Source organism: Scomber scombrus, chromosome 14 (assembly GCF_963691925.1).
Source record: "Scomber scombrus chromosome 14, fScoSco1.1, whole genome shotgun sequence".
Taxonomy (NCBI): domain Eukaryota; kingdom Metazoa; phylum Chordata; class Actinopteri; order Scombriformes; family Scombridae; genus Scomber; species Scomber scombrus.
Genome location: NC_084983.1, coordinates 8,255,825 through 8,278,786, shown reverse-complemented (window position 1 = coordinate 8,278,786; position 22,962 = coordinate 8,255,825). Strand labels below are relative to the sequence as shown.

Here is a 22,962-nt window from a genome sequence, read left to right as displayed (position 1 = left end):
CCTCACATCCACATTCATCCAGAAACATACCTGGATATTCAGTCCCACCAAGCTCCACAAAACACCTGCAGAAAACCTACAAAGAAGTTATTAGCATGGCAGCCTATATCTCGTTTATCTCATGACCTTTTTCTTCTTTAATTAGGTCATTAAATGTTCTATTTTGGGGGGATTTTAAAAGAAAATGTGCTAAAAAGAAGACAGGAAAAAATGATTAACCTGCATGAGATGTGTATGTCATTTTTTGCGTGTGTAACGATTATCACATTCAAGCTAAAATGCAAAATGAGTGTCACCTACTTGCAGTTATATTGGTAGAAAACATGTCTGCATCTGCTTGAGAATACTCTCTTACAGCTGTGGAGAGATTTAAAATATCTCCTCTACTGTACTGGCCATGTTCCAACTCTCTGTTCCTACTCTCACGTGCACACACACATACTGTTTACACACACGCACGCACACACACACACACACACACACAGACACACACAGAGGAGGAGAGAAATAAAAGAGCCCCCCTCCATGCCTCTGTCTGCTGTTTTTCCCCCTCCTCCTCCTACCTCCTGCCTGTTCACTGCAAAATGTGATAGATAAGGGATTCTCTCCTCTCATTGGCTCATTCCCTGTGATTGACAGCTCGTGGGCCCACCCCGTCGGTCTGCTGTGAGAGCCGGAGCATCAGAGAGTGGAGTGGAAACAGGAAGAGGAGGAGAGGGGAAGAAAGGAGACAGAGGAGAGGATCGGGTGAGACAAGGTGGCGAGGAGTGAAAGGGAGGAGAAGGGGAGCAGTGGGGCGTGTGGACCGAAGAGAACAAAGACAAAAAAAAGAGGTAAAAGAAGACTGCAGACGAGCCACTTGACATGCTATTTGCTTTTGGCTGAATGGAAATATACTGCATGCATTGTACAGTGTTGAAGAAGTGTGTGTGTGTGTGTGTATGTGTGTGTGTGTGTGTGTGTGTGTGTGTGTGTGTGTGTGTGTGTGTGTGTGTGTGTGTGTTTGTTTGTGTATATGTGTGTGTATGCCTCTTTTGCTGTTCTGTGTTTGACTTCATTTGTGGATTTTTAAAACATTTTCTATGTGTCATTGTCTTGAATGATCTCTCTTGGTTGAACATGCTGCAGTGTGTGTCTGCACACTGCTGCACATTCATGCATGAAGCGCACGCACACGCATGCATTGCTCACGTGCAGACACAGTTCAAGAGCAGAGATGAGAAGTGATGAATGTAGTGAAGGGGAGACTGTTGCGGTTACACTGGTGTTGTGGTTACATGTGTGGACTCGGCTGGAACGTTTAACTGTTGAATATCAGAGTGGGTGTGTGTGTGTGTGTGGGGTGTGTGTGTGTGTGTGTGTGTATACAGTAGTAATACGCTATGACTAACCTTTATTTAGACCAAAGTGTGTCACATATAGTGTATTACCTGTTTCCACTGAAAGTTCCATTCAGTTTGTTTGACACATCTTACGCACGGACCGTTTTGGCTTTGTTGTGTTTTTTAAATAACTGGCTGACATGTTTGACTCACACACACATTTTTGAGTTGTTTGAAATATAATAAACAAAGCACATCTGGGGTTACTGCCACACATCCCCAGTGTATGCTTTCAGCTGATATGATTGCCAGCTAAGGTAAGCACCCTAGGTTACCACTGCCCACACACAAGCCAGCTTTCTGGTGCACACACACAGACACAAACACATGCATATGCATCCAGCACCATCTTTGAACTTGCTAACTGGCTTCATTGTCTTTGTTCACAAAATACTGTACTTTTTTTTCTTTTTTTGCATTGTTCGCAAAAGACACCCCTCTTTCTTGCTCTTGACCTTGCCTTGGTACATTCCAGTACCCCTCTGAGGGCTGTGCTTTATGGAGCATACACCGGGAGAAGCTGCTATTATAGAAAGGGAGAAGGGGATAGAGCAGTGAGGGAAGCAGGGCTGTGGGGTTGTTATTTTTAGAAAATGTGATTGATATTCAGCTCATACTGTACGTTCTTTCTCTGTGACGCTATTTCTGTCCAATAAAATCACGTATGTGCCATGCATTCAGGGGGTGGCTTGTCTGTCCAGTCCACTGTCTGTCTGAACACTGTCGCTTTCTCGTTTTCCCTCCATCTGTTCTCTTCACATCTCTACTCCTCGTGTTAGCTGCCTGGAAGCCACCAGAGACAAGCCCGGTCTAGTGCAGCCCATCCTTCCTTTTATGGTATAGGATCGGTATCCTTCCTACATACACACACACAGACACACACACACACACAGACACACACACACACACACACACATGCACACACAAAGTCTGAACAAGAGATGCACATCTGCAGTGGTTCGCTGCAGCTAACAAGCAGCTCCACATAGTGTGAGATGTGTAAGGATGTGACAGTCTGTTGTTCTGGATACGTGAGAGCACAAATTAGAGTGTGTGTGCAGAACTGAGGCAGCTTCTCAATGCTCAGTTTTTTCAATGTTTTTTTTCTTCAAATGACAGAGCTGCTGTATACATATTACAGTCCTCAGAGAAGAGCTAACAGAGAAAAGCAGATAGAAATGTGGAAGTATACATTAAACCCTCTCTCTCTCCTCCCCCTCTCTCTCTCCCTCTCTGTCTATCTGTCAAAATCACACACACACACACACACACACACACACACACACACACACACACACACACACACACACACACACACACGCACACATGCAAACACTCCCCTCCTTGCTTGAGGCCTTGCTCCCAGCTCTGGACTAAATGATATCATCGGTTGCCAGGGATACAAGGACACAGCGTGCAGAGAAAAGGGAGGGTGAGGCATAGGCAGAGGCATACACATAGCCTGAGAGAGAAAGGAAGAGGTTGGGATATTAGGTATCAAGAAAGAAAAAGGAGCCTTGTTGAAACAAGTAGTGAAGATAGCAAAGGCTATGGAGCATGGCCAAGAAGCGGAAAGGCAGGAAAACAGACTGTCAGAGGTTACCCATCCATCTCTCTCTCACATCACTTTCATTTTCTTTGTCTAGAGAGAGGCTCAGAATTGCAACAGTGCAAATGTTTGTGAAAGCATGTGTTTGCAGAAAATGGAAGACAAGAATAGAAAAGGAAGAGAATGGCAGGAATACCTGAGTGATGAAGGAGAGATTCTGTCCTCGATTTGAGACAATAAAAACCTTCCTGTCTTGTACATCTGTGCACCAACTGACTGTGGTATTTCCTCACTCTCTCTACTATGTGTGTCTTTGTGTGTTTGCCAGATAGCAGATCATGTCTATTTAAAGGAAACAGAGACTGCACAGGTCTGCTGTCTTGATATTCCCGACTGACAGCATCATCGAATTTGGACCAGAGAGTCTAACTCCTCCTTTTCTCTCATCTCTCATTGCAAGGTAAGACTGCTTACAAGGATATACACGCTGCTGTTATGTTGCAAATAATTGTCTCCATTTTACAAACTACAACAGTGTTAGAGTGGTGAAATTGTGAAAGGTTAGACAGACAAATTGGGGGTTAGGCAGAGACATGAATGGATGCATGGCTGTCCTCCTGTGGTGACAGAGAGATGACCAGGGTTTCCTTGGTGACAAGAGGGAGGGAGAGAGGGAGGGAGGCTTTGAGAGCAGATTGAGGGCTGCATTCAGTGGGTTTTTCCTGTAGTAGGTGTCAAAGTCATCACCCACCAGCATAATCACTGTTTTATTTGCAAACCACCATTTGTACATAGATTTGTCACTACACAAATCAGGAAACAACATTTTAAAGCCCTCATTTTGGCAAGCAGGTGAGGTGAGCAGGTTTAACATAATGCATGCTTTTGAATCCCACATTCATGACTTACTGTGAAGCAAAGAGTTTACCCAACAGGAGCTTAACCCCTTTTGCACATGACATCATTTGGCCTTGGAGCTGAATTCCAGATGTGTCGCATTAACCCCGCACAGATGGGTTTAATATTGGAAGCAAAGAGCCATTGTTGTGTTGAGTCAAATCGGAGCTGCTGTTGACTGACGGCTCTCTCTAAAACTCTGTAACAAAAGTGTATGTTCCACTGTGCAACAGGGAGGGTCTAAAACAGATGGTCTATCTGCTGTTCGTGTAATGTTGTACAAGTGCTTGAAAGCACAGGGTTAAAAGTGTGATAAAGCTGTTGAAGAAAAAGGAAACTGCTGTAAAATGTGGCAACAACACACAAAGAGTGAAATATGGTTTATAAGTAGCTGGCAAGAATTAAGCACATGGTATACTTGTTTATCAGAATTCAGAATTGAAGATTTGACTTGAAAGTTGCCATTTGGGACAAAGAAGTCATACAAGCAAGAAATTCTACATTGATGAAGAAGCCTTTTTAACTTCAGCAGAGAATCATTGAAACTCAGAAAACTCCTCTTTCAAAAATCTCATGGTTGGTTTAAGTTTGACATTTTTCCTAGTTTACAGCTTGATGTTACTGATAGCGTACAGAGCTGTAGTTCGGAGAAAAGCCGAAAAAAAACTATTACTTTAGCCTATGCTAACAGTGTAAAACAGTACGCACATAAAGGTCTTTGTGTCCTCTTTCTACTCTAAAAATAAATTGAAATGCAATTCTCTAAAGAGCCTAAAGCCACAGCAGAAAGAAGTGTCTGGCTTTCAGTTGCTCTGGAAACGGACTCTCAAAGAGGTTGCTCACTTAGCTCATTCAGCACTCACAGTAAGGTTATTATAGCACAGCTGCAACAGTCTAACCACAAACAAACCTGTATGGAACAAACAGAACAAAAAAAAATACCACTGGGGAAGTGGTAACATGTTGCACAGCAGTTTTTCATAGTATTTATGAAGAATTGCGGGGAAATGAATGCATATAGAGGTGCAATGTATCACCAGTACAGTCTTGTTCTCTCGTCAGCCTGCAAATGTTAGCTTTTCAAAGTTACTTAAACAAAATAACCTCAGCGCTGAAGTGTTTGGCAGCTACAATAAAAACAGTAAGAGATTGTGTCTTTCCCTGGTAAAAGTCACTATTAAACAATGCTGTTTTAATAGTAAAAGATCAATAAAAATGAAAAAAGGATTAAAGGTTGTGACCAGACAATAAGTGAACAACTTTGAACATTTCTGCCAGAGACACTTAAAACCAGCTGAACACCTGACCTGGTGTAGTGGTGCAGCTGGCAGCTATAGAGCTCACTGTGGCTGTGGAAGTTGCTCTACTTAAAACAAATGAAGTAAAGATGTACTGTAGCTGATAATGAGTGGTGAGATTGGATGACCAGATTGAACCCCTATAGAAGATGCTGTTGATGACACATTAACCACAATTTCTTTCTCTAAATTAGACTCATGGTGTAAAGGGTGAGAAAAACACTACAGCAGCCCACCTTGTGGTTTTTTTCTTCTTTTCTTTGTCCTTAAAGTGAGGTTGCCATAGTCCTTCATCTTAGTGCCATGTTTTTCTTTTTTCTATCCTTGGATGGCAACTGGCTGTGGTGACTGCTGGGATGTCATGAGTAGAGAGAGGCTGAATGCACAATGTAGCTCTGGCTGACTGATGATATGACCGCTGAACAGATACTGTGCAGCAGAAAATACATGAGGAAATAAAATCTACTAAAGATACACAAAAGGCCACTTTGCTGTCAGCGTAACTCACAAAACCACAAGGATAAAAAGCTTATTTGTTATTAAGCCAGAACAAAAGGCTATTATTGTGTAGATACGTTAAAAATATATGTTTCTTTGTAGTAGTGTACCGAATGTTTCACTCAACAGTTTGTCTTGCCCACAGGTTGTTTTTTTTTAGCTTGCAGGTGTGAAGTGGAGGGCCTCTCAAACACATACCCAAGACTGGTAACCACATTTGTTTCTATCTCTTTATGTTGTGTGTGTGTGTGTGTGTGTGTGTGTGTGTGTGTGTGTGTGTGTGTGTGTGTGTGTGTGTGTGTGTGTGTGTGGTTTATTTAAATGCAAACATGCACTATATACACCCCTGAAGTACTTTTATATTTAGATTCACAATAGTACTAAAAGCACAAAAGCACCAGTGTTTATTTGAGACAGCTATGTGAATGCGTAAATTACTGTCAACTATGTTATGCATGAAAACAAAGCTCAGTGTAAGTAATCAGCTTATTGCAAATGTCACAGATGGTAGAAAGATGCAGAAATGCACATTAACATTGCTTTGTACTTTCACAATGTCATCATATCCTTAACATACCCATGTGTTAGTTGATAGTGTTACTTTACATGATTGCAGGCCTCTTCCTGTAGGCGTTCATCAAGTAATAAATCAGCAGAGTATAACAGTTTTTTGCATCAAGGAACTAAAGCTTGCCTTTATTTTCTCATATATTGTATAAATGTAAGAATTATTCACATATTAAAACTATTGGACAATGAATAAAGCTTGGCTTTGTCATCACATAGCACCAGAACAGTAATATGCTAAGATCTGCTTGTGGCAGCACTTCCATATTGCAATAAATGAGATATATATGTTTTTATTTATTATTCAAAATCTTACACCATCTCTGTTTCAGGCTGCATGTATCACCCAGCAGAGCTCTACTCTGGCCGTAATACATGGGACTCCTACCCGGCTGGAGGACCTAACAGAGGACAATGGGCTCCTGTAAACAGTCGGCCCTGGAACAACACACAAAGGTCAGCAGCGCCATCACAACACATCACACAGTGTGTCTACAGAGTGTCACTTTTTGTTTCTGTAAAGACAGTAGTCCATTTGCAGGGGCACACATATCATAGGTTGCCAAGACATTCAGTAAGACTTCAGTCACCTCCATCACATTGTTTGCTATAACAGACAGACATGGTAGAATTATTTTAACACCCAGAGAGCTTGATAAAAATGGTTCAAGCATTCCTGAAAATGAGATCCAATGGGAGTTTATAATATAACAACTGGAGGTTAAACTTTCCCAACATGGGTCACTCCAGCACCAGCATTTGTTGTCTGGACTGATTCAAGATAAGCACCACTTTAATGGACTGACTGATTAACTGAAACTGTGATGAGTATTTTTATGAAAAGCTCTTCAGTTGCAGCTGAGAGCATGAACTTGTCTACAGTTTAAACAAGAAGGACTTTGGTGAATGAAACCATAATGTCTGTATCTGCTGCTGAAAGAAGCCTCAACTGAAGGAGGTGAAGGTGGCTCTGATGTATATATTTGTAACTTTAGCTGGGTGGTTGGCTTTCGGCTGTAGTAACAGTTGTGACTCACAGCTGTTACTACTGTCTCAAACAGTAAATAAGTTTATTGATACAAAAGTGAATGATTTTTTCCTCATCATAATTCAATTCAGTTTTATCTATATAGTGCCAAATCGCAACAGAATCTTAGGGCACTTTTCACACAGAGCATGTCTAGACTGTACTTTTTAGACCCATATCTGTCATGGTTCATCATAAGTCAAGTTTGAGTATTAGTAAAGTAGCTATCAGCAAGGTACAGGATAAAGTCATTTAAAGAAAGAGCATCCATGCACAGCAAACAGAAACTCATGGCTGGTTATGTCAGTCAGGCACAGTGTGGAAGACAAGAAAGTGTGGCTTAAACCTGACTTCTTGCCGCTATCATCTCAGGTCAGATCCCCCAGATTGTTTAAATTCTGACATGAACTGTTCATTATCTGTGAGACACTATAGGTTTACTGTATGTTTTTTTTTTCTCTTGCCATGAATAATTGCAATTTCTTCACTACAGATGCCAAGATGGGCGCAATCAATCACATCACCCACAATCAAGTCGTCTTTATAATAGGTGAGTAAAACAGTGTAAATATCGTTCATTCAGTTATATGTACCTGAATGCTAAAACCACTCAGACGGATAGAATAGGGCTTTTTTAAAAACTTGGGAAGGTGACGTCACTTGTACCTGCCATTTAAGCAACAGAACTGAAGAGCGGTTGAGGCTACCTAGATATGAGCTCTCACTTTGTGTACAGTATAAAGTCCCATTTGTGTCATGCTATGGCATCATTGTCTTGAATCCATTCTGTACCTTGATGCTTGTTGCTCAGTTCAGTTGTTCTTTTCCTTAGGGGGGAGAGAACTGTCAACCATGTCCAGGAAAAGAGTATTTCTAAGGGGCACAGACAGCCTTTACGTCTTTGGGATGGTAAAGAGCAGCCGTTTGAGGCCCAGAGCTGGCATCACAACTCCACACGCTCATTCCACAACCGAGTTGGCAACAACAACAGTTATCTAACAGGACCGGGAGAGCGCTACACAAACTGGGACAACAATGTCAGCAACTCTCTGGTGAGACCTGCAGATGGGCGTTGTGGAACAATATCATGTTCAGGAGTTCATGTTATTATTTCAGCTGGAGTTTGTATCATCATTTGTTTAGTTTTTTTATTAGAGCCATCTCTTTTTTTATATGACTATAGCATGGTGGTCCTCGCCTGCATCGCAACAACAGAGAACTCCAGTCCACACCAGAGAGATGGGCCCCCTCAGACTGCCGCAGGAGCTTCGCAGGCGGAATGATGAACAACAGACCAGGACTCTGGAAACGACCTGCGCTCCACCAGCGGCGAGACCCACTCCACCAGCACAGTCCACCCCCACAGCACCCTTTATCCCCGAGGGAAGAGTGTCCAGCCAAGAGGAGAAGGGACTCTACCCCTGATCAGGTAGAGTTGAATGACCTAATACAACAAACTTTTCATCTCTTTTATTTCTGTGCAATAGCACCACCCATTGGTACAATCCTATCCACTGTAGTCTTACAGGATATCTGTGCTTCTCTCTTTAGCCATCCCATCCTGGATCAAGGCATTTACTTTTACCTGCCCATGCCCCATCACCACCTCGCCACCACCGCTCCAACCAAGATGACTGGAAGCCTCTTCATGACAAGGCAGGTTCTTGCCACCACTCTGCCTACAGGACCTCAACAACACAGCAACAGTTTAGCTCAGTAAATGATTACAAAAAATGTAAACTGAATATAAACATGTTAAATTCCTTTATTGGTTCTAAAATTTGCAGGAAACCTCTAAACCACGAGCTGGAGGACATGGCTTCTGTAACGGTAACCCAACAGTTCAAAACCATAATTGTGGCAGCAGACCACATCATGGAAACAGAGGGAAGGATGACCACAAAATCGTGTCTTCACCAGCAGACCACACCCGTGTGCCTTACAGCCACCAAAACCATCATTACCACTATCAACGGCACACTGGTCACCCCAGAGCCCCACAGCACAACTCCCCGCTTCACCCTCTGGAGGAAAAGGACTCCTGGAGCCATCATTACAAACAAAGCACAGTAAGAAATAAACCATTAAAATAGCATGGAAATTATAAAGGGAAAACTCCTTTTCAAATCTGTTCTTGTGCCATTTTACCAGACCTAGATCTAGATCTAGATTATTTTAACATCCTAAGCAATTTGTCAATTGCTTGTAAAGCACATTGAATTTAATTTAGTTTATTTGAAAGATGCTATATGAATAAAGTTGGATTGATTGATGATTGATATAATGTTAATTTGCAGGAACCTCAGCGTACTCATCCAAGGGGCAATTCAAGGGATTCAGTCATTTCCAGGTCTTCTGGTGCAGACTCTCCTCCATATTCATCTATCCTCTGTGGTCCTAAAGATGGAGGTTCTACTGCCAGCAGTCCACGTGCTCCCTCCAGTCCGTCTTCATACACAGGAGCCAGTGGCAGAAAAGATCCATCAAACATTCATCAGTGTAGTCCTGGCCTCAGTGGGCAGCCAAAACTCCAGGGAAGTCCCCATCACACCCCGAGATCTAGCCTGACATCTAGCACGTATCTTACATTTCATGCCTGTCCTAAATCGAGGTTTTCAGACATCAAATACAGAAAGACCTCACAGCCCATCTGCTCACGACAGTCCCCCCACAGCAGATCCAGAGCAAACAAGCCTGAGAAGGAGTCGGAAGAACACAAAAAACCTGAGTGCAAACTAAAAGAGAAGCTGGTGAAAAAGGAGAGAAAAGGTGAAATCCAAAAGACAAACAGAAAGGGTGAAGAAAGAAAAAGGAGGAAGAAAAAAGAGGAAAAGAGGTTAGGCGAGAGAAAAAAGAAAAGAGATAAAACAGCAAAGAAGGAGAGAAAATTAGGCTTGAAAACTCAGATCACTGAAAAGGAAACGTTTACTTCCATCGTTACTTCCAACTCTTCAGGAGAGGTCAAACTGACTCAGACCCCAGAGAATCAAGGCCAAACAACACCCAGCCCAACCAGACACAAGCACAGGGAGAGGAGTGAACGTGCAGAGAGGTCATCACACAGGCCATCCATAAATACTCAAAATACTCCAGAGAATCATAGCACCCCGGGTCGAGCTCCTCATCCTAGTTGCACTTCACCTCACCCGTCCTCAAAATCGGAAAATCGCAAAGCGTCCAAAAAGATCGTCAGTCCTCCAAAACTCCGTGTCAAGGAGCAACTGATACGGTCTCATCCCACGAACACCAATTCCAAAAAGACCAGCAAGAAGCCCACCATTGTCTCATCCCAATCAAGTGACGGACCAAATACAAAGCATGACGACACGCTCCCTTCCCTTTTATTTAAAGCCTTAGCACCTCTCAGTACAGCATGTTCCATTAGCGTCGAGCAGCCCATGCATGGCAAAGAAAGCGGGTACGGAGGGATTCTCAACGCCCCTGACCTACAGCCTGTGGGAAATCTGAGGGAAATCGGAGACAACCTTGCAAACACTCCTCCTGTACTCAGCTGGCAGGGCTCTCCAGTATCAGTTCTGGGTGAAGATGAGGATGAGCTTGAAAAGGGAGTGATAAGTAGACCTGTCCTTCAGCCCAGCCCCACCCAGTGCTTTTCTCCTCCTCCTGTTGACAGCGAGAGCATTGATGAGATGAATAAGGAGCCTTGTGCAAGCACGCTGGCTGATTATTCTCACAATAATACGCCAGAACTCTGCGATCTACCAGCTAATCAAGTTATTAAGAAAGAAAAGGAGGAAGACATGGAGGAAGACAGCAGCGGGGAAACTTCCTGCTCTCTTCTTCATGAGCTTCGCCACCACAAAACAGGATTGGATGATGTCTTCAAGAGCCTGGCCACCTTCCTCGGTGGCCAAAGGGTCCCATGTCGAGGAGGTCCATTTGGGGGGCCTCCTGCTAGCACCGCAAGTGGAGTTAAGTTCTCCTCTTCACTTGAACTGGGGCCAGACATCCAATGTCAGGAGCACCAGGATTTCTCCCCCGAATCGGATCTCACTGCATCCCCCAAACCCAGTAATCAATCACCAACTCACACTACCTCAGATACACTTTTTAAATCCCATAGTCAGACAGATCTGTGTGATCCTGTCACAGTTGCACTGGTGCAGGAGAAGCAGGAAGATACTGAGAGTGATGTAGAAGGTAAACCAGATGTTAAGGATACAGAGATCCTCCCCGAGAGAGCAGAGTCATCTCTTTTGGACGAGTCGCTAAGTGCAGAGCTGAGACTGACCACTACACATGCAGCCTCATTCACCGGCCTCCTCACCGTCTCCACCAAGGAAGAGAGGGCAAACCGCCAAGAGACAGTACACATCGTCACAGACAGAAAAAGAAAACAAAAGAACAGGGACGGAGAAAGAGAGGAAGAAATCAAGATTAAGATAAAGAAAGAAGAAAGCAGCATCGCCTGTCTTAAAAACAAAGCAAATGAAATAAGGGATTCGGAAGAAAGGGATGCATGTAAAACGCCTGTTTCATCCTCAGTGCCAGTCATTTCCAGAAACTCACCCAAAGCTCTCAAAGACAGTACAAAGAGCCACATTCCTCAGAAAAATCAAACCCTGCATGACAAAGATGCACAGAGAGAAAAAGCAGACACCAGGAACTCTGAGTTAAAGATTGTTACTGAGACAAAGGAAGAAGCCAGTGAATTAGAAAATACAATATCCTCAACAGCTGGAAACACAGAGACCAAGACTTCAAGCTCAGCGTCAACAATCAATACATCAAAACTATGTATCTCCATGCCAGCAAGTAAACCCTGCTCAGTCGACCCACTGAAACTAAAAGCTTTGTCAATGGGCTTGTCTAAAGAGCTTAAGATCCTCTTGATTAAGGTGGAGAGCGCTGGTCGACAAACATTCAACATATCAGAGGTGGAAGAGCAAAGAATCCCGCTTTACAAGATCAACATCCTAAATACCGCCGCTGAAGTGATTAGAGCCTGCAAGTGAGTACTCTGACAAACATAATCCTATCCTATGAGAATAGGGTTTTAATACTCTCTTTTTTTGTCTTTTTTCCTCAGGGGGACAAGGGTGAAGGGGAAATTCAAGGAGTCGTACCTGCTTCCTGCCCTTTCAGTCAAACCTCACATTAACATCGATACGCCCATTCCACGAGAAAAGCTTAACCCTCCCACTCCAAGCATCTATGTGAGTCAACACAGTTTAGGATAATGAAAATGACCCAACCTAATGAATAATATCATCAAGCATGGAAGCCTAAAATCTTGTTTTTCTTATATGATCAAGAAACTGTAAACCACCTCCATAATTCTTGAGATTGTTTAAAGTTTCTTGAATCGTTTCTTGAGATGTTTTCTTGATAGCGGCAGACTGAGCCGCTTTGTTTCAAGATCTACACATTTAAACCTACTGTCAGTACTTTTCATCTGTTTTTAAGACAAATAAATGCATTTATTTTGTTCAAATGCTCATAATTCTACTTTGCTGTGCCTGCAGTTGGAGAGCAAGAGAGACGCTTTCTCTCCAGTTCTGCTTCAGTTCTGCACTGATCCCAAAAATGCCGTTACTGTCATCAGAGGCCTTGCTGGTTCCCTCCGCCTTAGTAAGTTTATACACCACACTTATCTCAACTAATGAACCCCTCTCATTTACTGAATTAACCTTCCATCTACTCTAAATTAGTTTTTAGTGATTAGTAATAGATTGCCATTAATTAAGGCCTTTTGCCTGTTGTTTTATGGAAATAATCATGAAACGAAAAGAGAAAAGGGAACATTCTTCACATACAAATATTGTAATTTCTAAGGTTTGCAGTATTTTATTCTAGATGTAGCAGACATTTTATTTTTTGAGACTGTCATTTCTATAATGAAAATGTGTCTTCTCTTAGAGTTATTACTTTCTCAACAGTGTAAGACAGACGTTGAATCGTCACAGTCATCATGACAACAATCTGCAAACACAGAGTTGGCGTGACTGTTTTACAAACCAGGCAAAAACTCTCTGATATGAGCTTTATATTATATTCTTTAAGACTGTCATTTTGTAATGAAAAATACTGTATGTGTCTTCTCTTTGAGCCATTACTTTCTCAACAGTGTAAGACAGACGTTGAATCGTCACAGTCATCATGACAACAATCTGCAAACACAGAGTTGGTGTGACTGTTTTACAAACCAGGCAAAAACTCTCTGATATGAGCTTTATATTATATTCTTTAAGACTGTCATTTTGTAATGAAAAATACTGTATGTGTCTTCTCTTTGAGCCATTACTTTCTCAACAGTGTAAGACAGACGTTGAATCGTCACAGTTATCATGACAACAATCTGCAAACACAGAGTTGGTGTGACTGGTTTACAAACCCGGCAAAAAGTCTCTGATATGAGTTCTATATTATATTCTTTGAGACTGTCATTTCTGTAATGAAAAATACTGTATATGTGTCTTCTCTTTGAGCCATTACTTTCTCTACAGTGTAAGACAGACGTTGAATCGTCACAATCATCGTGACAACAACCTGCAAACACAGTGTTGGCGTGACTGTTTTACAAACCAGGCAATATACACGCCGATATGAGTTCTAAGAAGTATTGTGTCCTGTATAAGGCAGCATACATAACCCCATTGTCACAGTCACATCACGGTTGTGTCTTTATGATCCATATTTGAATTCAGACCATGCCGGCTCAACCATGACATGATGGCAGGGCCACTGGGAGAATGTATAGTGATGGGGGTTTGCATATTTTAGTGTATTCTTCTTATGTCATACTTTGTTGTATGACTTTTAAATAAGCTTAAAGTCAGAAAATAAATATATTCATGTGAGTAAGGTGAAAAACATTAATGCATTTATGAGCATTTCAAAAATGATTTGAGAAATATTCAGTAAAAATCTAAATACAAAGAGTTTGGGGGAAAATTTTAGATGTACTTTATAAATTTCATTAGGCCTTAATTATCTGATAATTATCTTACTTGCCCTGCTGTCTCTCTTCCTATGTGAGACCTCGGCCTGTTTTCTACCAAATCTCTGGTGGAGGCCAATGCGGAGCATGCAGTGGAAGTGAGGACTCAGGTTCAGCAGCCTGCTGATGAGAACTGGGATCCCAGCGGCGCCACACAGACGTGGCCCTGCGAGAGCAGCCGCTCACACACCACTATTGCCAAATACGCCCAGTACCAGGCGTCAAGTTTCCAGGAGAGCCTGCAGGTAGACATTTTCCTTCATGGCACATGTTTATACTCACTTAAACACGTGTAAAGTCCAGTATTTAGTGGACAGAGCTTCTTTAATGGAATCAGAAAGAAACAGGAAAATGAATGTAGTACATGCTAACAGTTGGGTTTTCTGACATGAATACTGTTTTGAATGGGAAAAGCTGTTTTTGATGCTGCTGTTATAAGTGGAAGAGATATACATGTACACAGGCAGATACATTACAAAAGTATAGTATATAAGTATGTGTTGCTTATTTACTTTTAAATGGGCGGCTGTGGCTCAGGAGGTAGAGCGGTCGTCCACCAATTGGAAGATTGGCGGTTCGATTCCCAGCTCCTCCAGTCCACATGTCGATGTGTCCTTGGGCAAGACACTTAACCCCAAATTGCTCCCGTTGCTGTGCCAACGGTGTATGAATGTGTATGAATGATTAGCTTCCCCTGATGTGCAGGTTGGCACCCTGCGTGGTAGCTCCTGCCATCAGTGTATGAATGTGTGTGAATGGGGTGAATGAAATGTATTGTAAAGCGCTTTGAGTGGTCGAAAAGACTAGAAAGGCGCTATATAAGTACAGGCCATTTACCATTTACCAATGTGAAACAAGGTTAGAGTTCTCTGTAATATTTCAGATTGTGTCGATGTAGATGTGTCAGCAATAGCGAAAAGCAGTACAGCACAGTTACTATAGTGGATACACCTACACATATTTTCCTGGTTAGTTCAGCCCCTTGCACCACATTGCTCCATTATTAAACATTCCTCCCATAAGCCTGCAAATTTCAAGAAATTTCAATAACATAGCAAACTAAGCTTACTTTTTATAGTTTTTTATATTTACTAAAAAAAACTCTTCAAGACATGTATGTTTATATTTATAGTTAGCAAGGTGTATAGACTAATAAAATCCATCCATGTAAGGGGTTAATAATCTATTTCTGAGATATATGAACTACATAATGATGCATCATTTTTTAGCTGTTGGCCAACCTGTCAGCTAAGCTCATGTAGATGTGTTATAGGAAGAGAAGGAGAGCGAGAATGAAGACGAAGGAGAGCAAGCCAAGCCCAGAGACTCATCAGCCACCTGTAAAGCAGGTCTCACATTAGCCAACAGTAAAGGCGGTTCCGCCTCGACTACCATTAAAGCCAATTCCGATCTCGTCTTCAGCAAAGCCCAATCTCCTCAAGCCACCAGCACCGCCAGGTCTGCACAAAACTGTGATATTTTTGTATCAAGAATTCACTGTACTGAATCCTCTAATAACAATTCTGAACTCAGGCTTTACTATTCCCTCCAGCTCAGAGTCAAAAACCGTTGGAAAGATAATCAAATTTGGGACCAACATTGATCTCTCAGACCCTAAAAGGTGAGATTATGATATTAACTTGTGCCCACTTTAACTGAGCTCACTGAGAGTCCTTTTCTTCACATTAACAGTCATGTTTTATTTTTTTTTTAATAAGGTGGAAGCCACAGCTACAGGAGCTGCTGAAGCTGCCAGCTTTCATGCGTGTGGAGTCGAGTAACAACATGCTCAGTCACGTCGGTCACACCATCCTGGGCATGAACACTGTCCAGCTCTACATGAAGGTGCCAGGCAGCCGCACACCAGGTCAGTATGTGTCTGACATCATGGTTAGGCGTTAAATCAGGCATTTTAAAAGTAAGCCTTAGTTTTAAACATTTCAAATGAGGAAAGTCATGAACTGACTTAAGTGTATATCTCATCAGGTCACCAAGAGAACAACAATTTCTGCTCCGTCAACATCAATATCGGGCCAGGCGACTGCGAGTGGTTTGCTGTCCATGAGCACTACTGGGAATTTATCAACAAATTCTGTGAGAAGTGAGTAAGGAGGCTTTCAGCAGGATTACTTTGAGAGCAGATGTAATAATAAGCTACATTGTGTGTATGTGCTACATTTCATTGTTACAAACTGTTTCCCTCAGGCATGGAGTAGACTACCTGACAGGGTCCTGGTGGCCAGTCCTTGAAGACCTTTACAGTGCCAACATTCCTGTTTACCGCTTCATTCAGAGGCCGGGTGACCTGGTGTGGATTAATGCAGGGACTGTACACTGGGTCCAGGCTGTGGGTTGGTGCAACAACATCGCCTGGAATGTGGGACCTCTCAACTGTAAGTTACAACAAAGCCCAAAAAAAGAGAGAAAAAAACGATAGCAGCACAAAACGTGACAGTCAGGTGTTGGTCTTTGTCTCAAATTACAAATGAAACATGCCCTTTAATATCGTGGCTACTCTCAGCCTCACTCACAGTTTGTGTTTTTTTCGCTCTCCCAGCGTACCAATATCAACTCGCCCTGGAGCGCTATGAGTGGAACGAGGTGAAGAAGGTTAAGTCAATCGTTCCCATGATCCACGTTTCCTGGAATGTGGCGCGCACCATCAAGATAACCAACCAGGAAACCTACAAGATGATCAAGTAAGATGTGTGTTTGGTGTTTATCTGTGTTTTTGAATTTGTATGTATGTTTACATCTTTCATTTTCCACTCCTCTGCCTCTCTTTCTCAGACACTGCCTGTTGCAGTCCATCAAGCACATCCAGATTCTGAGAGACCAGCTGATTGCCATGGGGAAGAAGATCTGTTACCAGAGTCGTGTGAAGGACGAGCCAGCCTACTACTGCAACGAGTGTGACGTGAGTACCTCTCTTCCTGCTGGCCTCGCTGTCTGCCCGCACATTGAACTCTAGACTTGCATATGTGGCATACATGCATTGCAAACAGAATATGAACTGTGTCTGTGCAGGTGGAGGTGTTTGACGTGCTGTTTGTGACCAGTGAGAACAACAGTAAGAAGTCCTACGTGGTGCACTGTGAGGACTGCGCCAGAGCCAACAGCCCATCACTGGCGGGAGTAGTGGTGCTGGAACAGTATCGCATAGAGGATCTGATGAGAATTTACGACAGCTTCACACTGGTTAGGGTCACTCTGTGATGTTGTACTGTAACAGTCATGCCAAAGTGAAAAGTTCAGAGTCTAGACCAGATACATACAGGATACCACATTTCCATACAGATTGTACCATCATTTATAGATCATTTCAGATAAAGCTACAAACCTTAGATCATGATTCAAATGAGTTAAAACATAATGACAGATTTTGCATTTTTGCATTGGCTACAGTTAGTACAACACATTACAGCTGACCATTACCATTATCTAAAGGGTACAATGACACTTTAGATTAATTTCTCCTCTTCAAGACCCCCCTTGGTCCAGGTCATGTTTGTGCAGTGTGGAAATCAGCGGTAGAAAGTTCCTTGGAACAAGTGATCCAAACATGTAGATGCATTTATTGATTGCATGATTATTGCTTTGTACTGTAGCTGCAAGTAAGGACTGTTGGTGTCCTTAAATTAAATAATATTAATAGCACTTAAGACTTGAGTGTGCTCCCCAGCACCAACTCCTTTAATGCAAAAAACTGCAACATTAACATTGCATATTTTCACAACATTCATGTCTTCCATTCTGACAGCACACTATAAAAGGAAGTTTTTTCAAACAGCCCCTGCTGGCAGCTGCATTGTCAGATAGTCATGCAAACTGAATGTTTGCTATGGTAGATTATGTTCCAGTGCAAGTCTATGCAAAATGATTTTTATACTACTTTGAAATGAACTTGCCTTTTAAAATGTATAAACTTACACTATGTTTTGCATACAGTGCAACAGTGTAAAGTACATGATATAGTATATAGTATATTTACTTCAAGTACACATGCTTTGTAGTAAATATGTTTGAACATGCAAATCCACATGTGCACCTCATTATCTAGTGTCTTTGGTAAAATGTGTTAAGTACATAAACTACCTCAATAGTGTATATCATCCATTCTGACACTGTATATTGTAGCATGTAAAGTAATATGTGGCTAGATTGAGATTTTTGGTGATATATTTAGTGTTTGTTTAGGTTAGGATTGGGTTTGGTTATGTTTTCCAACAGTTACATTTATTGACAGAAACATCCAGCAAAATACAAATCTTTCCACAGACACTTAACATTACATGTTATTCACAAGTAATGTTTAACACAAAACTGACAGGAATTCACCACCAAATAAGTTAAATACAAACATCCATACTAAAAACGTTTTACAGCTGGAAAATAAAGACAATCAGGAAGTAGCACAGAATACAGTCTGATGTACACTTAAATATTATTACATGTTTCTGGTTGTTTCAAGTTAATTATAGTAAATGTTTTGTGTATACTGGATATTGTCTTGATGCATTTTTTGTTTTAAGTTGTTTCTAATCTGTAATTGGTAAATTGGTGATATTTTATTGCGTGTGTTTATATATATATATATGTATAAATATACACAGCCACACACACAAACACAGACACATACACACACACACACACACACACACACACACACACACACACACACATATATTGTTTCAGTGGTCAGCTGACTTCTGTCTCTTCCTTTTCCCCTTCAGGCTCCATCACCATTATCAAAGTGAGGACTCCTCCCTGGTGTCTTTCAGCCATAACCAAAACTCTAATGGCAGCACAAATGTTGTCTTCAAGGCAGTCTATTCCTGGAAACACTTTCTGAATCAGCCAATCACGTTTACTCAGTATTGTTTACATCACACAATAAGGTATGGATACTCAGCCAATCCAACTCTCGCTCACTGTCTTCCCCATACCAGCTGCTGATTGGACTTGTGTTTTGAAATAGAATGACTAGACTGGTACTTCTAATGAAAAAGCATTTCAGATATTTAAACTAAAACAAATGTGAGCACTGCTAGCACTGAAAAATCAGGTTGTATGTTCAACGGACACTGCTGTGATTCAAAAGCGTCAAGTAGCCGGTTTTGTGTATTGATTCAGGTACTTTTATGCAAATTCAGTAGAACTTTTTTTTACACCAATCTAGTTATTCTATATGTCCATGAATTCGCTGTGATTCTATTGTACCAGCAGGGGAATCGGTTCACAGGAGAAGTAGCTGATTGTCACATTTGGCATTGTATTGGTTCCTGTTTTTGTTTTGGTATTCAGGTAAAAACTCTGACATTTGTCATTCCTGTCTGTAAATTCTTTGAGGTGCTATTCCAAGCTTATTTATTCTCGTTAGATACTTAAAAATTTTTACCAGCCTAGAAGTACACCACATTGGCCTTGTGAACTGTATTTAGAGGAGATGTAATTAGAGGATTAAACACACACAAATAAGGTTTTATGTAAGTATAGAAAGAAAAAAAAAAAAAGCAAATCAAAAACTTTTATCAGTTTCTCTAAAATACGGGTTTACTAGAGGACTAATATGGTTTCACTCTTAGTTGGAAATCAAGTATATAGATGGAAAAATTCAATTTTTTTCAATCCAGCAAAATACCTATTGGTGTGATTTCTACGATACACCCAGAATACAGACATAGTGGTGTCTTTTTTATTTTTTTGGGAATGGGAATACAATCCCAGTTTTATACCTCTTTAGTTTCTTGTTTTTAGATGACAGAAAAATAAATAATTGTAAATTGTGAATGAATTTTATGGGATACACAGTGGTGCGGTGTGCACAGATGTGGGTATAGAGAGGGGAATCACTTAAGTTGCTTGTATTGGTGAAGTGCCCGTTACAGTCTGAAAAAAGTAATAACGTCCAAAGAGACACACAATCAATCAACAATTGTACAATGCAAAAGCAAACGAGGGCAAAAACAATTAGCAGACTGCTGGGCATTTCTTCAGTGTGTTCATTTCGCAGCAAACATCCATCCCACTGAGGCTCAGTTCATATTTCTGGTTTAACATACTTATGAGGACTTTGGTCGAGACATGACAAGTAAGGACCAGTCGAAAATGTCATCCAACATGTTGATGGTTCTTTAAAATAGCAGGCTTAACTTTTTCAGCTACAGTATCCAATATTTGTTTTATGTTTTTTTGGTCACTATTATATTATATTATATTATATTATATTATATTATATTATATTATATTATATTAGTTCCAATGTTATAGGTGACAAATTTTAACAGCTACAAAGTACATTCAAAAACTTCATAAAATGTGATTGTTACTCAGCACTGGACTATATTCTAAATTTATTTTTGATGTAGCCATAATAACAAACACCCCACAAATGATCTCCCGGCCCTCATCAGTCTGTGCACACCATTTAATGTACATAATGTATCTGTTGACAGGTTTTATTAGAAGACTTGCTTGATTTTGTTCTCACTCAGAAATCAAATTTCTATATGGTCAAATTTGTCCACCTCAGTCATTTGTTTTTTGTTTTTTTGTTGTTGCTATATTATAATATACCCTAAAGATATCCTGTTTCACTCTAGTTTCAATGACTGCAATGGTAGTTTCTTCCCACTTTTATACCTCTTTTTGTTGTTTCTGTTTTTTTGGATTACAGAAGAGATGGAAAATTGTAAATTGTGACATTATTTATACTGTACATGGTTGTTTTCTTATATATTTATTGCATATCAAAGGGTACTTCACTTGATAAGGGGCTACAAGGTATTTTAAAGATGTAGAATGGTCATAATGTGTGGATAGGGGAAGTGCAATCAGGGAGTGGTTTAATTTTCATGGTGCTAGACCCCTCCTTGCCTCAATGCCCCCTCATTAAACAGCATATAATGATGTATGAACATGAGTCAGTGACACAATTCAAGCTGACAGGTTGGTGCTTAGAACCATTTCAACACAGTTTACTGGTACCAGAAATGGAATGATGTCTTTGTACTGTATCTAACAGATAAATATAAGATCTTTTTAAACTTTTTTCCATTGTATGAAATTCATAATCTTGTGAGGCATTAGTAGTTTTATGAGCATTAGCAGTAGTTGTAATTCTTTACACTTTTTGCAGAGACTTTTAGGGATGTGACTTTTAATGGCGTCGAGGTTTTTGTTTTTTGTGTCTTGTCCATATTCTTAGTATTATTTGAAGGATGTAACAATGCTCTCTCTCCTCTTGACTCGTTTGATTTATGCTGCACTTACTGTTTTAAAAAGAACTCACATAGAAGAAAACCTGAGCCAGACCTGTCTTAAATCCCTCTGTGATTTTTCTGTGACATATTGTATTGTTGTTCAAGAAAATAAAAAAATGTTTTGATAAATTATTCAACAATGAGTCTCTGCCTTTTTGATTTCCTTTCCTTCCCCTCTAGTGTTGATTGATGCAGCTCTGTGTGCAGGTATGCAGGCCTTATATGTTGAAAATAATGTGCTGGATATGTTTTTGATCTGTTATCAGCTCTTGAAGAAAACAGAGGTGGTTTACCGTTTCATTTTCTGCAAAGATGGAATGTGAGCAACTTTCTCCCTTTTACCTTTGAAAACCTTTGCCGCATGATTTAACTTTTCTCAGAAAGTGCATGAGATTTTCTCTTCTGATACACACACACAAAACAACTTAATAGGTATGAAAGTGGCTTCCAAAAGAAGCTTGTTGAATTCTAGAAAAAAACATTTCCATGGGAAATTGAATTTGATAAAATGGAACAATGCAAACATGTAAATATTTAACTATTATTAAAGCATCAGAGCTATCTGGGTTTACTGTCTGGCACTTGTAAGGTTATTTTCTGTGTTTGAAACAGTGTTAGTGGGAGACACTGAGTCTCTCTGTAGCAAGTTTTTTCACCAGCTGTGGCTGCAGCTGTGTGTACAGTAGCCACTCTCTTGTGGCATGTGTCAGCTGTGTTTCAGCTGCAGTGTAAGTGGTAGCCACTGTGTGTCTCCACTGGACCAGTTTGTTTTTGGCCACCCTCGGACTAGATGTTGAGGGAGGAGAGAGCATTACTCATTTATTTTCCTGATACCATCTTGTCAAAGCAGGAGGCTGCAGCTACTCCAGTTCAGTTAGAAGCAAAGTCATCCAAAAGTAACACAAAGTGATCTGAATGATACATCAAACTAATGAAATCTCTGTCTGTGTTTTTTTTTTTCTTTTTAGGTGATAATGTGCCCTGGATGATTTAGGGAACCTACAGTTTATATACTACCAAAATCAGGTTACATAATAAGTAATTAAAGTTAAACTACCAACCAGAAACTATACTTAGGCGCCACATTCAATGTGTCATTCTCTTTTGTTCTTTTGTCTTACTGGTTTCTGCTCTTTGTTTTATGTTCTTAAGTTTTAGAGGACATGAGTATGCCAAAGCCGCAGATGCAGGGACAGCTCATCGCAGGCCGTGGACACAGCAGCGGATATCCCGGTTCCAAGGACAGGAAGACCACTTTTCCTCTACCAACCCCCCAGACATTGACATACGCACTCACGCACATTCATACAGCACTCACAGTGGCACTGCTAATGGCAAAAACATGCATTGCTCCCATTTTCTTTGTGTAGCCAGAGCACTAATGCCATGCCTTTGATCATTTGTACCAACTGTTAAAATGCCCTTATTCTCTCATGGGAGTATATATATCTGCCCTGTGGAGAAATAAATAAACAAAGATGTCCAGAGTGGAACGAAAAAAATGCGACTTCATATCAAAAT

The 22,962-nt window shown here is 40.9% G+C and overlaps 1 protein-coding gene across 1 annotated transcript; it reads left to right on the top strand.

The window, feature by feature from the left end:
* Positions 1-716: 716 nt before the first annotated feature.
* Positions 717-21,567, top strand: kdm6bb (lysine (K)-specific demethylase 6B, b). Its single transcript, XM_062432875.1, has 22 exons — positions 717-833; positions 3,260-3,391; positions 5,770-5,831; positions 6,524-6,647; positions 7,712-7,768; positions 8,051-8,270; positions 8,402-8,647; positions 8,770-8,874; positions 9,006-9,287; positions 9,516-12,190; positions 12,269-12,395; positions 12,705-12,810; positions 14,219-14,424; positions 15,453-15,637; positions 15,732-15,800; positions 15,898-16,046; positions 16,166-16,280; positions 16,385-16,572; positions 16,737-16,878; positions 16,970-17,096; positions 17,207-17,377; positions 18,913-21,567. Exons 4-22 carry the CDS (start codon positions 6,529-6,531, stop codon positions 18,934-18,936), a joined length of 5,313 nt encoding a protein of 1,770 aa, XP_062288859.1. The 5' UTR covers positions 717-833; positions 3,260-3,391; positions 5,770-5,831; positions 6,524-6,528; the 3' UTR covers positions 18,937-21,567.
* Positions 21,568-22,962: the final 1,395 nt, after the last annotated feature.

Excerpts from the sequence above, each read along its gene's own strand:
- kdm6bb (XM_062432875.1), top strand. The coding sequence starts at position 6,529 with ATGTATCACCCAGCAGAGCTCTACTCTGGCCGTAATACATGGGACTCC. Across the intron at positions 16,047-16,165 it reads GCCAGGCAGCCGCACACCAG|GTCACCAAGAGAACAACAAT; the intron begins GTCAGTATGTGT and ends ATATCTCATCAG. Across the intron at positions 16,879-16,969 it reads GAAACCTACAAGATGATCAA|ACACTGCCTGTTGCAGTCCA; the intron begins GTAAGATGTGTG and ends TCTCTTTCTCAG.